The 16,817-nt window shown below is 35.6% G+C and overlaps 1 protein-coding gene across 3 annotated transcripts in view; it reads left to right on the plus strand.

Moving 5' to 3' along the window:
• Positions 1-16,817, plus strand: part of LOC145690833 (uncharacterized) — a 73,479-nt gene that overhangs the window by 33,800 nt on the left and 22,862 nt on the right. For all 3 annotated transcript variants that reach the window (XM_081766164.1, XM_081766181.1, XM_081766171.1), the window contains exons 4-5: positions 1,216-1,346; positions 12,935-13,123. In XM_081766164.1, the coding sequence (XP_081622290.1) occupies positions 1,216-1,346; positions 12,935-13,123 (320 nt within the window). The remainder of the gene's footprint in view (positions 1-1,215; positions 1,347-12,934; positions 13,124-16,817) is intronic.

A 16,817-nucleotide genomic window follows, 5' to 3' on the forward strand; every position in this document is an offset into this window, starting at 1 on the left:
CGTGTGATTTTTAAGTTCAAAATCTCTTGCCATCGTGAATTCTGTAGAGGAATTTGAAGCTTAAAATATATAAAACTATGATCATGCATGTTGTTTTGTATGGTTGCGAAACATGGTCGCTTACTCGGAAGGAAAAACATAGACTGAAAGTATTTGAGAACAAGATACTGAGACGAATATACGAACCCAAGAGGAGCTTGAATGGGGAATGGCAGAAACTTCATAACGAGGAACTACATAATTTATACGATTTACCAAACATTGTTAGGGTCATCAAATCTACTAGGCTCAGGTGGGCAGGTCATGCAGCCAGGATGGAAGATGGTAGGAACGCTTTCAATGTCTTAACCGGAAGACCAATCGGAAAACGACCATTAGGAAGACCTAGGCACAGATGGGAAAATAATATTAAGATGGATCTCGCAGAAATAGGAATACAAAGTAGAAACTGGATCCAGTTTGGCTAAGGATAGAAGTCAGTGGAGAGCTTTTGTGAACGTGGCATTGAACCTTCGGGTTCCATAGACCATAGAATTAGTTAGTTAATTTGCACAAATATTGCGCGGTAAATTTGCAATGATGCGCTCAGTTCACAAATTGTTTCTGGCTTATTCTCATAGAACTTAAACTTGAGGTTCCATTAAATAAAATAATTCAGGGGGAGAGATCACATGAAATCTGTTGTCGGTTTACATAACCATTTTTCAACAGAACGCATCCGGGGAACTTCTCGTGCAATAAATCAAGAATCTGGTGAACTTTGTGGGAAGTTACATCATCTCGTTAGGAAAAAGACATTGTTTATGCCACGATTTGGCAGTTAATGCTACAAAAAGTGCATTGCCATATTCCTGTATCGCTCGCCATTGATAGTATGTGATTGACATATTCATCCTATCGATTTTTCACCTGCGAAATCCGTAACTCGAGTGTTCTGTCGGTCGATTATCTTCGCCATATATTCTTCGCAATGCATGAAACATCTGTCAAACTTAACACTCATTTTGATGGTAAATTCGAATAATTTCTCTATATTGAATTGTGTATCTAGCCATGCTAATTTTGCCACATATACTGTACCCATCTGTCACAGTTTAGTCTCATCAATTCAGTCGTGTTACCAGAACACGATTTTAGAGTTCTGACGCTCTTTTCGCTGAAACTTTTATGCCGAATTATATCAGTGCATTCATAGTCAACGTTTTTTTCTTGCAGATTCTATATATCATAGCGAGAGGTATGTTTGGCAAGGAATGGAAATTGTAAATTTAGACACGACACGTCTTACATCTCAAGATACAGAAAGAAGGCTTTCAGCGACATGTCAAAATCTGGGATATTCTTCCGTAAGTTGCACTTTCCTTGTTCTTCTTCAATCGTAAGTTAATTCCTATTCTTTCTGGTGAACGTTAAATGAAAATGATTGACTCTTATTAATTTTGATTTGATAAAAATTGTGTAACAACCAGAAAGTAGGAAACGTTTCGAGGTTCCAGAATATATCCGAGGTATCTAGGTATAAGAAGAAGCAGGGTTGAAAGAAAGAAAAAAAAAACACTTTTTTTTTTTAAAAAAAGAACATGTTTCATTTTTTCAGATATTGCTTGCCATCTAACCGCTAGACCAAACATCGGAAACTTCCCTAATTTCGATCCGTCTAAATGTTCAATTCCGGAGAATGAAATCGGGAATTTCTCGATCCCCGTTCACGGAATGTGTAGTTTAGTTTCTTTGTGTTACGTTCTATTGGTTTTCTATATTCTTAACCTTTAAACGTCCATTGAAACAACTACTGCGTTGAGGCTTTAAACCTCAGTAGCTCAACCCCTAATTAAGGCAGGAAGATTATTTCGTACTAATTTATTCCTGAAGGAAGCACTTTCCGTCGGTGTGTATTTTATGTATGTGGTGGGTACCCTGGGGGAAGTGGGTGGGAGGAAGGTAAATATCGTGTTTGTTTTTAAGTGTTTTTTTTTTGGGGGGGGCATTCCTCCCTTAGGGGTACACTCATAAAAATTGGTATGTGAACAAATTAAATGAAATGTTTAAGCTTTATGTCCCACGCTTATGCCTGCTAGTCTAAAGGAGACGGTGATGGTGAGAAATGAATGAAATGGTGGAATCAAGAAAGTGGGAGGAAACGGGAGAACCCCAAGAAAACCCACGCACATGCTACTCTAATCTTTTAACAACCGGTTCTCTCTCTCTCTCTCTCTCTCTCTCTCTCTCTCTATATATATATATATATATATATATATATATATATATATATATATATATATATATATATATATATATATATATATATATATATATATATATATATATGGTGTCCCACTAGGAAAGTGCCATATTTTCAGGAATGATATTATTAGTCATGACAAGCAATCGGATGAGATATCGATGAAAAGACCACTTTATTTTGTACGCATTGCTTCCAAGGCACACTCATGTCCAAAATGATTATCGCATATCTATAACTGTCTTCTTGTAAGAATATAATTTGATGATTTTGCAGGGTACCTTTAATACTGATACTATGTATATAACCGGGAAATGTAAATTTGTGGTAAATTTCATAGGAAAATAATTATAAATACGAATATTAGAATGAGTAAAACAAAATGTTGCTAAATGGACAAGAAAGTTTTATTTTCGTTTTATTGATCTTATTTACTGCTCTTTTGACATGAAATTTGCCATATACATGTCTTTCAAGATTGTACACATACTAACATTATAAGAAATACCGGGTGAATTCGTTATCAAATTATATTCCTATAATAACATATTTATAGACATGCGACAATAATTTTGGACATGAGTGTACATATCTCGAAGACATTGGAGTCATTCAAAAAAAAAAGTTTTGCAGATAGGTAGCACACGTAATAGGCATTAGGGGCCGTTCATGTATTACGTAACGCTGTTTTTGATAAATTTTACTCTCTCCTCCTTCCTAGTCACGTTTCGTAATGTAAATTTTACCCTCTTTGTTACGTAACGCATTTTGATTTTTGTTTTTTCACTAATTTTGCTTATTTTGGGGGTTTTTCACAATAAAAGAAATAATTTTAATGACCGAACTTTTCATGACAAAGTGCTTGTATTTTGAATATAGTGTTTTTTCGCCAACAAATCAACTATTAGAAAATGGTAATACCGTAATAATATTTTAACCCCATAAGGTTGTTTAATTAACCAGTTTTAATTCTTCGAAATTCCGTACTGTCGTTTTCTCAAGGAGATCGCACTCAACCTCTTAGATCACCGGTGATGGGCAAGGAGTAAGTGCTGCAGGAAGATGCAGGTGAAACAGGATCTAGAGAATTGATATAGACCTCTCTTTTCTGGAATCCAGAATGCTTCCTGTATTTGAAGTTTCCCAATGTCGATGTTACAAAGAAGTTCTCTTTCCCGTAGATCACAGATTTGACGTGGCTACACACGTGAAGGAGCAGGGACATCTCGTTTGTGAGCAAGTTTTCGGACATCTTCTTTGGACTTCAGTTTACCCCTTTAAAAATTCTTCTTGTCCTAAATCAGTGCCAGAATGCGAATAAACTCGATTTCTCTTGGAAAATTCAAATCTAAAGATAAAAAATTCAGTACGAGATGAATATCCGACAAATTTAGTTTTTGATATCTTATTTTGCTTGGATCGTTCTGTCGCGGAAAATATTATTTCACAAAAAAAGAGTTTCTTCTGTTTCACATGCGAAACCCCTTGGAAGAAAAGAATTAGTAATGATTCAAATTAAAAGTTTTAAATCTATTCTCAGCAATAGCGATACGAGTGGGAACACGAGGGCTTTTTTTAAGCTGTAGTTACGATCGCTAACAACTAACTCCAGAAAAGCGTGTACCGTAAATGCATTGCGGCGATAGCCACAAAACAGAGCTTTATTGTATTGTAATACACGTAGGGTTCGTCACCAGTCATGCTGGTATTTAGTAGCGTTTTCAAATCCCTTCTGCATGATTCAACTTACACAGGCTGCATGTTCTCAATTTTCCAAAACAATATAAATATTTATTTATAAAAATGAAAAGAACAATAAAATTATTTGTTTAAAAGATTGCATATAAACATGAGAATAAAAATAAAGTTTACAGAAAAAAACACGTTACGTAACTAAGATGTTAACCCTCTCCTCCCTTGTGTCATACTTCGTAACGCAAGGCCGAACTCCCTCTCCCCTTTGCCGTGTTACAAAATATGTGAACGACCCCTTAGATACGTATCACATTACACTCACAGATCCCAGTATTCCGGACAAAATCTCGGAATTCATATTCAAATTTTTATTTGCCCATTCAAATTTCTGTCTGCCCATTGAATTGAAACAATTGAAAGTTGTGTTTTCACAACAATACAAGCGAGCAGGAAAAGTACAGAGGTGTTTTCACTAATTTGTTTGACTTCTCTCTTTCACTCTTGGTTAGGTCAGGAGTTAGAGGTCTGCACCGGTTCGGGCCGAGCCCGCGTTCCTACATCGCATATATAACTTCTGGCCCGGACCGGGCTCGAGCCGTAAATTTTTAAATATACAACCATATTTCTCGAGCCATTTCGGGCCTAACTTTGTAAATATACTGTACAACGATATATCTTGCACCGTTCCTTCTAGAGAACTTTTAAAGCACAACTTCAAAATTAAACCTCTAATTGCTATAAATAAAAATACAATTTGAGTTAATTGTTAAGTTTCTGTAATACGGGCTTATTTCGGACTTATTTGATTATCACAGAGCTCGGGCCTAAATGTTAAAACATATTTCGGAATCTGTTCGGGCCTCACATTGTAAATTCACGGGTCGGGCCGGGCTCGGGCTAAAAATTCCGGCCCGTGCAGACCTCTATCATGCCTGTGTGTGTTTATGTCTGGGTATAACAAACGCTTCTGCGAACTCGAAATATTTTAACAACCGGTTATAGCGAACCGGCTGAATAGCACCACTGGAGGGGGCAAAGTTGGCCACTTTTTGGAGTTTCAGTTTGTGACGTAAATTACATTTATTTTTACAACAAACATCAATAGCTCAGCCCCTAATTAAGGTAGAAAGATGATTTTGTTTCAATGTTTTCCTGAGGGATGGTGCTTTCCGCTAATATGCATTTTATTGTGTGGGTTACCACGGCCGAGGGGGAAGTAAAGTTTGTTTTCTTATTTTTTCATCAGGTTTTGGGGGGACTATTCCTCTCCCTTTTGTGGTACTCCCATAAAAATTGAAGCAATGAAGTAGTCTCCTATATGATAACCTGTATGTGTACTTATTGCTTATACGGGGGAGGAGGGGTAAATTTGGCTAATTTACATTTATTTTCAGAACGGTTCCATATAAGACAAGACATCTTTCACTAAATTGGTCTAGAAGCATAATTCTTGTTCCTATACATGTATGCAGCAAAAATGATTTGCATATGAACGTGGTACTATGGTGGTTGAGGGGAGAGAATATCACATTCAGTGAATTTCTTGTCTGCTCATAACATCTTTTGAGAATATTTTCTACATGAAAAGAATTCATTACGCTTTTTCACCAATGGCTACTTTTTTTTTAGCATTATTTTCACAAGTACATTAGCATCATTTTGTCAGCGTAAGGTGACTGCAAGGGTTGCCAGGACCCCCTCGCAAATCTTTTTTTTTTTTTTTTTTTTTATTATTATTATTATTATTTAATTTTCTGTGTTTCTTCTACGAATATGACGGGAATTGCATGAATGTACCTCGTTGGGAATCTGTAGTCTATAAGCTTTCCAACAGTGTATGAATCATGATTCTGTAATAATTAGAGAGGTCGCCAGAGCCCCAACGTGAGAGTCTACGATTTTGTTAAAATCCGTGGTGGGTGTCTAAATGTTAATCCCGTAAACACTAATCATTGTTAGTTATCCACGTTGCAGGTAGATATATATATCTTGAAAACTGTTTAGTTAAAATATTTAATTTGCTGCTTGTAAGCTAGTCACTATTCCTTTTCTTTGGGTTGTATTTGTCAAAGCATTTCTTATTGCTTATGACGTGAAAACTGTTCAATATTATGGATATGATAGTGACGAAAAAATACTCAAGTTTTGAATTTGTGAAGTTGGATTCTAGGTTAGTGTATAGTGTGTTTAACCTTCGTTATTCTTGGAACGTAAGAAATGTTCAAGTACTTCACCTGAATTTCTATTGGTTTAGTTATACACACATTATTGTGCAGAATTTCGTTCAGTGATTGCTGTTATAATAAGATTATAACTGCTTGTAACTTACTCCATGCATAAATCCTGCGGAGGATGAGTTGTGTTTGTTAGAAAATTAAATTAGCTTCTTTAATCTGATATTTTAATTGTGTTAAACATGTTCAACACCCTCGAGAAAAAAAACGTTTAAAACAATTTTTTAACGTTTAAAACAAAGCCCTCGTTTTAAACGTTTTAAACACTTGTTTTATACATTTTGTTTTAAACATATCAACCCTGAGAAAAAGAATAAACTAACTGCTATCTACTGGCTCCTGGAATAGTTCCTAAAGAAACAGTTGATAACAACCTTGTTCAGACTTTATGTCCCGTTCAAGCGCAAATTCATATAAGTAGAAAATAAGTACTACGACATTTGTTGCCTTAATGGTTCGGAAATCAAGGTTTGACTGTGTTTTACCACTTCGCATATGTATACATATATACGACTGGCGAGCTGATAGTTCCACAAGGGTTCGTCACACATGAAAAGAAAAAATTACCTTAAACGAATTCCTATTTATTAAATATATATAGCGAAAGAAAATGAAATGAAACTTTTACGTCCCACAGTTATGCTGGCTAGGCTAAAGGAGACGGTGATGATGAGAAATGAATGGAATGGTGGAATGAAGAAAGTGGGAGGAAACGGGAGAACCCCGAGAAAATCCACGTACACAGTGTTTGTCCACCACAAAGTTCACATGGCGCGAGCTGGGATCGAACCAGCGACCCCATGTACCAGAGGTGAACGCTCTACCACTGAACCATCGCATATAGCGAAAGAAATTATACTGACGAGTACACACAAATTCCAGCTTGATAAAGCACGAATGCTTGAGTGAACGACACTGCACACACACTTTTGAAATATAAAACACTTCATACAACGAATAAAAGAAATAAAAAAAATATGGATATACGTATAGAAAACAAATGAATTATGAAATAGCCCGTAACGCATAGTTAATCCTCACATCACACACACGCTAAAACATTATTCACTTGGATAAGTAGCTTTCACTGTTAAACGAAGTAGTGAATACTTGGAGGCTTGAGGGAACTGAGGCTATTGCGTGCCTCTCCTTTTTAGTAACAGACGCGAACTCCTTTGCTTACACTAACATTCGGGAATATCTCGAGAGAACGCTTTAGTTGGGAGTGTCTTTTAGGATTTGCTATGAAAAAAATTCATAAATTTTATACCCATAATCAATGCAAATACAATTATGGTATATTAGTCCTGGCAACACGTCTTTTTGTCTCATGGGAAAGTAAAATTTGTTGTGGAGGCGCAGTAAGTGTTGCAGACCAACTTTAGAACTTTAGTTTGTAACTAATGGATATATTATATGTAACCAATGGAAAACAGTTCAATAGAAAAGAATACAGATTGGCAATTCTGGAGAGTAAGCTTTTCACCTATAATTCACACGGACAGCAAGCGTTATTCCGATCGTAGTTTAGATAATAAATCATCCCTGTGAAAAGCTTTGCACCTGGTCTGTCAACTTAACAATTTCGTATTTAAAAAGATTTCTAGGCGTTGATAATCATTTACATGAGAAGTATACAAAAAAATAGTTGTCATAGCCAAAATCATGAGTTGGTAGCTTCACTCAAGAAAAGATAAAAAAAAAAAAAATGCTTCTCCGGAGTACTCTGCTAAATAATTAGATAAACATTCAGTTCAATAAAGAGTGGTTCCTTTGTATTATTCTCGAAGCCAACATGTCTGTAGCACACCTGCATGCAAAAGAAGAAAAGTAGTTACTCTGCTACTATAAAACGTCCAGAAAGAAGAAAGAAAATAAGTTTTTTCACTTGAATAAAATATTAATTTTGCATGCTGTTTTAAAGTAGGCGAAAATATACAGTTTGTTCAATAAGTGAGTTAAGTGGTCGACCTGACGGTCACATAACATTTAACAAGTTTTTGTATAATAATAAGATTAATACAATATAGATGCCTTCCACTTCAATTCAGGTAGAGCATGTACCATCATCATCTCAGATATTGTTGAAACTTTGTTTTTTTTCTAGAAACTATACATATGTTTGAGAGACCCGTTTTTTGTTTTGTCGAAAAGATTCCCGCCAAGTAATGAGCCATCAAAGACTGGGAGTACAATTTATGAATTGTAGAAAACATGGAAAATTGTCAACTTCGAAGCCCCACCATTCATCTATGGCTACAGGTAGAATTATAATTCTTGTTGTGGTTTGTACATAGGGATATAAATAAACTATATTTTATTATAATTTGGTTTGCGCATCCGTATCTTTTTGTACATAAATTAACAAATGAACGCCAGTTTATTTGAAAAGTCGAAGTTTGCGATATTTTTTTCGAACCCTTCCGGTTCGAATTTTAAAATCCTGTTTTCACGGTTGGTAAGACCTAGTTACCCGGTTTTCGAAAAAATATTTTGTATCGTTTCTGTGTGCAACCGTTTTGTCGCAAAAAAATTCAAGAAATTGTCAAAATTTTAAATATCGCCATATTTGGGCATCATTTTCTTGAAAACGCCATATTTTAAACTTTTGAAATTTTGTCAGATGATTTCAGCTTTACATGAATAATAAATTACCAAATAGCATTCTCGACCAATGCTTCATGAATTAACTACAGCCTTTTGAAGTTAGCGAAGTTTCGTTGATTTTGATGTCGAAGTTGGCAATACTGGGAACAATAAAATTGCAGTAATTTGATGATGTTTGTGGTTCACATTCATTAAATAAAGATAAGAAACGTTTCTCTAAGTACCTTTTAGGTTTTCTATCATTAAAGACGCGGGCTTAATTTCTGAAATTGTGCCCATCCTTTTTTAAAAGCAGAATCTCCGTTTCATATTTACTGCAGGCAATCGATAAACTCGATACGTCACTGCATGGTGGTTGGTCGCACGAGGGCCATCAGCACGTCCAAGCAGACGACGGCTTATTGCAAATTGCAATTTTCGAGGCACACCACGGCAAAAATTTCCAGTATATACAACGTAAATATTCCAGTGGAAGAATCTTCAAGTTATTGGGATAAAAAGGAATGTGAAACTTGTCCTTCTTACGAGCGTAATTTAAACTCTGCTCTTCAATCAAAGTTGTCATATAATGACAAAGTTCGTATTGTCATGCTTATATGCAACTCGACAACAAAACAAAAAATATGGAACTCTTTCCGTCAATCACAACACACATGATCGACAAAGCCCGAACAATCGTAACTGAGAAAGGTGTATACGGATGGGGAGATCCGTACAACGGCCACCCAATACATTCTGATCTACAAACAGCCCTGAATTATTTTATTATTTGGAATAATTACCTCAGTGATTATTTGGAATGCTTCAGACAAATTCTCAGTAAGTGCGATGTCATTACAGTGATCGAAAATGGACAAAAAGTTAAAAAATCGAAACGTTTTCTGCGTTCCATCAAAGAAATTTAAGGACTGTTTAAACAGAACAATCCCAGCATAAAAATGGGTCACTCGAAATTTTATAGTATTCGACCAAAGTAAGTCAGTCTGTAACCTGCGAGGGAGGTATAATATTTTGCGAATTTTAAGTTAGCTGTTACTGCGTTGCAACAAATCAAAGGCGCAGCTTGTATTGAAGGTGTCATGAGTGACCTATTTTCATTAGTAGTATGCTCCGTAGAAAATGACAACTGTCCTTTCAAGAGTGGAAGGAGTAAGTGTGGAGTCTTTAATTATTGATCCTGATGAAGATGAAAGTGTTACGTATGCCATATGGGAAAACAAAAATCTCATTTAAAAAAAAAAAAAAAAAAACTGTGCCACTTTCTGCTTTTGTATTGTACGTTGCTGATTTAACTGTAAGAATTGTAACTCATAAATACATCAAGAAAATCCAAAGAGAATTAATTGCTACCGAAAAGCATCGTGTAACATTTCAAGATATTTTACTCGCTGAAAACTGGACTGTTATTCTGCAAAGTGAAATTCAGAGTTATAACTGGAAAAGCGAGCAAATCTCCATCTTTACGGCAGTGGCATACCGGTATTATTATGAAACAACGGACAGTTTTGCTGTAGTAAAACACACTATTAAGCTCATATACTCTCAGCCATAGACAAGATTCTAAAAATAATCGAAGAAAAACAACACGTGTCTACAATTTCCCAAACCGTATCAGTGATATCTGATGGTGCTGCATCCCACTTTAAAAATTGCTTTCAGATGTCCGAGATGCAAACAGGACCGATAAAGCAATGGATTTTCAATGAAATCGGCCATGGCAAGGGTCCCTGCGACGGTATTGAGGGGATCGTAAAGAATGTGGGAACGTGGCATAACTTCAGGCAAAAACAGATACACAGTATTAAAACTGCAGAAGAGTTGATTTTGAGTTTAACTCCCTTTCAGCGGCGAGGCTATATTGGACGAGATCTATTGATTAACATGGGATCCAAACCACATGAGCTCCCGTCGGAAATCGAACCCGGATCTCCCACGCCAAAGGCGAGTATAAAATGTAGAAGAATTCGTGAGCAGTGCAAGAACAAACTCCGGGTATTACTCTCGTTTTGTTGCCAGGGAACTGAAATCGACAATTTTCGAAAGAAAAAAAGGAATGGGAAAGTGCGCGACCAGTAACTGGTATTCAACGAAGTCACCCTTGGCTTTCGGAAAATGGCGAAGTTTTTATGGCAGTAACGCGTCACCATGGACCAACTTCATGCTTCCCCCAAAGTCGAGATTCTGCAATTCGAAGTGTAGATTTAAGAAGTCTGCAAAAGAAACTTTCCGTACATGCATATACGATAACCAGTGATGGATAGCAGAAGTATTATCAATAAATCATGAATTACGTGAAGTTAAAATGCTGTTTATGCTTCCACATGGACTTCAACAGAGTACAGGTTTCCAGAAGAGCATAAGAGAAAAGTGAAAATGTTTTGTGACTATCGACAATATGCTATACGAGTTGTGACTGCACCAACATCTATCGGAGTATCTGCACAGTTACATGTTATTAGCAAAGAAGACACTAAGGAAACAAATGATTACTTCAGTGTGAAAAACCAATCACTGAAACTTTGTTTCCGAAGACCATTTTAAGTAAGTAAACTTTAAATTTGTGTGTTTCGTAATCGTAATGTCCACCTCAGACTACTTCAGTTTAAGAAAACGGAGGAGGACTGGGGGAGGCTGACTTTACTATTTCAAATAGCCTTTTTGATCAAAATAAGAAGAAGCAATGAGAAAAAAGTTTGTTCTTTATTTAAGGAATGTAAACCACAAACATCATCAAATTGTTGAACTTTTATTGTTTCTAGTATTGCCAACTGCGACATCAAAATCAACGAAACTTCGCTAACTTCAAATAGTTAATTCATGAAGCATTGGTCGAGAATGCTATTTGGTGTGTTTATTATTCCTGTAAAGTTGAACCATCTGACAAAATTTCAGAATTTTAAAGTATGGTGTTTTCGAGAAAATGACGCCCAAATATGGCGGTTTTTGAAAATTTGATAATTTCTCGAATTTTTTGCGACAAAATGGTTGCACACAGAAGCGATACAAAATATTTTTCGGAAACCGGGTAACTAGGTCTTACAACCGTGAAAATAGAATTTTAAAATTCGAACCGGAAGTGCTTGGAAAAAAATCACGAACTTCGACTTTTCAGATAAACTGACGTTCATTTGTTAATTTCTGTACAAAAAGATACGCATGCGCAAGCCAAACTATAATAAAATATAGTTTATTTATATTCCTATATACATACCACAACAAGAATTATAACTCTACCTGTTTCCATAGCTGAATAGTGGGGCTCCAAAGTTGACCACTTTTCACGTTTTCTACAATTCATAAATTGTGCTCCCCGTCTTTGATGGTAAATTACTTGGCGGGATCAACAATATTTTTTTCCTCAATTGAAATGGAAGGTACTTATAAAGAAACGATCTAATGATTTTCAAACGGGAAACGGGAAACATTTTATAATCTCAAATCATCATGTTATTTGAAAACATTTTTATGATCTGTTATTGGTTTATGTGGAGTCCTTATCGAAATTACGTACTGTTTTGTCATAATTCCAAAATTAATGAGGGTAGATTAATAAAAGTACACATGAATTAACTTTAGAAATTACTGCGTAACTGTTCAAAATTTCAAGTTTCTAACTGTGTTCGTTTCTAATAGATTCACTTGCGAAGAGGAGACTTTTTCTTATACTGAGCTGAAATTACGGATTTCACCTTAGAGGAGCAACGTGCCGTGATAAACATTTTCTTTGCACGTGGTAAAAAAGCTGTCGATATTCATTACCAGGGGACACTGCCTTTGGGGTTAATCCATATATATTGGCAGCACAAAAACTGGTTTTTAAACATTCTAATCCTAAACAATTTCAATGGTAACATACTAGTACTCATCGTAAGTAAATCAAAATATCGTGCTAAATTCTTCTCACATCCAAATATGTGTACTGTCATCTTAGTAGCTGATTACAGAAGTGTTACAACTATTTTAGTAAACTAAATAGTAACTTTGAAGAGTGTGTACAACTACTTTTCAAATGTTTGAATATAGCATATAGGCTTCTTTCATCATTCACGTAAGCACGTGATGTCGTCACGTTTAGAATAAATGAATTGTAACATTTTAGTTAGTATGTATTTGCACTTGATAGTGCGTTTTACCTATTTATGTTTAATCGTTTCAGTTTGTGAAAGTAAAGGCGCTTAAGTCGGCGCATTGGATCTTCATAGCTGTTGCTCCAAGTGAGAAGAAGAAGAAGAAAAACAAGAAAGCAGAAGGAAAAGGGAATACGAGAAAAAAAGCCGTATTTGTACGTTACCCTGATGAACCATTTATTTTCAGCCGTGTGAACATGCCTTTATTATTTTTGGAGGTAAAATAAAATAAGTAAAATGCTCAGAGATTAGTAATGGTAATTAATATTTAAGAATTCCAAACTTATGCAGATAATTGAGTGAAATAAAACTCATTATACTGACAAGGAACGGACATGAACCTGCCATCCGGAATATGACGGAAAAGCTTGTACACCAATACACGCTTCCCCCTCATACCTATTCTGTGTATCAATACAAAACTTGGTACACACATTTCCTATCCACTATATAGTATCTTTCGAAATACATTTGGATTGTGTGCTTTTACCTGGGGCCACTCCAGAGAGGTCCAAAGTTGATGAGGGATTTCTGTAGGGAATTTTCCCGACATTCTTCTAGTTTTCCCTGTTTAAGTACGTTAGGTGTCCCAATACATAGCACCTCTGGAAAGCTTGTTTCATGCTGAAGAGAATGAACTATAAACCATGTTTCCAATGAACAGTGTTGATGCAATAGCTATTTCACTGCGAGTCTACGATTTTCTTTATACTAACAAGGTCAATAAGCCCCAGGGACTGACTTCGTTGTCCATGGCACCTAATTTTTTGTGCATAAACATATCTTTGTTATGTTTATCGAATTGACTAGGTTTGATTCGGATGACAAGTCCATGCCCGTTCCTTGTAAGAATAAAATTTTCATAACCGCTCAAACGTATTTGTCCGCCACAAATTTTGAAACTAGATTGGTACTGTAGTAAAGTATAATTTTTATGCGTATATGTAGTATGAATAATGGTTGGACAATAAAGTAAGTTCTGTTATAGACCGACAGTTAACCACAACATAACCCATCACAATTTATTATTGAATAGTTGGACTTAACATATGTAAGTTTTACCCTAGAGTGGAACTTGATTAGCTTTACTTCATTCGTGGATTGAAGAATTTAACTTTTTTTTTTTTTTTTTTTAATGCAAATTTATTCAGTTGTTTCCTGACAAGATAACAAAACTTTCTGAACAACTCTCTATAAATAATTTTGTGGGAAGTATTTTGATAAAACTAGGAAGAAAGAGAGTTAATCAGAATTTATATAAACAGAATCAGCAATTGCAAAATCGCAATAAATATTCAGATACAAAGCATACTACTGACAGCAACATGGAGAACTGTGATCCAATACCACCTATACGTCTCACCATGAATAATGACGTGAAGCGAGAATTTAGACATTATAAGTGAAATGTACAGGCTTTTTACTGCTCCTGGATGGAATAACAACTCAAGTCATCAAGGACTGCAACTCACTTCGTAGTTTGCTTAGGGGAAAAAAATATTAAACTTAGTGTATAAAGAATATCTAGCATCTTGAAACCATTCACGATGAGCTGCGAGTAAAAAGACAATACTAAAAGGCTAAAGCAAACTCAGTGATAAAACTAACTAACTCTATGGCCTTGGAACCTGGAAACTCAAAGCCACATTCACAAAAGCTCTCCATTGACTTCTCTCCTTAATCAGCTGGATCCAGTTTTTACTTTGTATTCCTGTTTCTCTGAGACTCATCTTAATAGGGTTTTCCCATCTCCGTCAGGTCTTCCGAATGGCCGTTTTCCGATTAGGTTTCCAGTTAAAATTTTCAAAGCACTCCTTCTTTCTTCTTTTCTGACCACATGACTTGCCCACCTTAACATACTAGATGTAATGACCCTGACATTATTAGGTAAACGGTATAAATTATGCATTTCCTCGTTGTGATATTTCCGCCATTCCGCATTCTCTTCCTTCTTGGGTCTAAATATTCTCCTCAGGATTTTATTCTGATATACTGTCCGTCTGCGTTCTCCTCTCAAAGTAAGTGACGTGTTTCGCAACCATACAGCACAACAGGCATAATTATCGTTTTGTATATTTTGAACTTAAATTCTTCGATAGAATTGGCGAAGACAAAAGAATTTGAACTAAATAATAACGAATTTCCTGCTTTCAGTCTGCATTTAATTTCTTACTGAATATGGTTTTGGTCTGTTAATATTGATCCTAGATATTTGAAAGTGTCCTCTCTGTCGTAAGTATTATTTTATATTTTAACGAATTCATAATTTGCAGTATTACGGTTACGGAGAATGTCCATGTATGTAGTTTTCTCTACATTTATCCATGTCCTTGCAGGCGTTTAATAAAACTTCTGTATTTCTTTGTGTTGTCCTCAAATCATCTCCTATCAGGTTTACATCATTACCATAAGCCATAATCTGATGAATGCCTTCAGCTCTAGATCCTGGTGGCTATCTTCAGTTTTCCTTATAGCGTATTCCAAAACAAAATCGAGTAATAATGGTGACAATGCATCTCCTTGTTTCAAGCCATTCTCGACGCGAAAGTTCGTGGACAAGTATTTCTCTACTTGAACTGTACTTCGGGTTTCATTCCAACACATATGTATTAATCGAACTATCTTTCTCAGAATATCAGATTTGATAAGAATGTTATGCAAATTTTCCCTCCTAATCGAGTTGTAGGCCTTCCTGAAATCAATAAATAATTGATGTACAGGGGGATTGTATTCCCATATCTTATCGAGTATTTGACCAACGATAAATATCTGGTCGATAGTTGAACGATTTCGCCTAAATCTGCACTGTGATGGTCTCAAATAATTTCATCTGCGTGTGGGATTAATTTTGCTAACATAATGTTTGAAAGGATTTTGTAGGATGTTGACAAAGTAGAGATCCTGTGGTGTAATTATGACAATCAGTTTTGTCACATTTCTTGTTAATTGAAACAATGATTAATTATTTTCACGCTTGTTTCAATTCCTCCTTGTTCTAGATAAGGAGAATAAGTTTGTGTATCCCGTTCTACATTTTTTTTCCCTCCAGCTAAAATTAACTTAGCAGGAATTTCGTCTACATCTGGAGATTTCTGATCCTATTCGGTTAGGTTGTGAAATATACTGCTCTGCTGTATGCGATTCACTTTCTCCACGAAAATTATTTTTTAGCTGCGTGTTGACCAAATTGTCGAAGAAGTCTTTGCACCTATTCAAAATATTATTCGTATCCATGAGAATTGTTCCGTCCGCGTTCTTCAATATATACGCGAGAGATTAATATTCTTTCTTAAATTAGATGATGCCTTTATATAATATCCCCAAATATTGTTTTATTTTTAATATTGCCTTCAAGTTCAATAATTTTAGCTTTCAAAAAATTACACTTTGTTCTAAAAGTTTTGGAATTTTGGAAGTTTACCGCTTGATATCAACGAAATAATGTGTAGTTCTATCGTTCGAATTTTGTGGCCAACACCATTTTTTTTCTCTTTGCTAGTTGAGTGCATTCCTGATCGAACCATGGTTTGCTCCTATGATTTTCGCGTCCGTCAATTTTTCTTTTGCTGAAATTTTAATGCTGTCCCTAATTTTCACCTAAGTGTCCTCAACATTAGTGCATGCCGAACTTTCTACAACCGGGAATCTCACAGACACTTCAATCTGATATTCTTCTCTCACCTGGTTCTTCTCCAATTTCTTTAAATTAAACCTCCCCGTTTTCAGATGTTGAATATTTCCTTTGTTCAACGATAGTCTTTCATTATCGCTTCTAGCAAGTAGTGATCAGTCAATCAGCTCCTCTAAACAACGAATATCAATTATGCTAGATTATCTTCTATCTACTAAAATATTATCAATTTGATTATGTGCCCATCTGGCGAGGTCCAAGTACATTTATGGATGTTGCAA

This window comes from Thermobia domestica, chromosome 1 (genome assembly GCF_964235325.1).
Source record: "Thermobia domestica chromosome 1, izTheDome1.hap1.1, whole genome shotgun sequence".
Lineage (NCBI taxonomy): Eukaryota > Metazoa > Arthropoda > Insecta > Zygentoma > Lepismatidae > Thermobia > Thermobia domestica.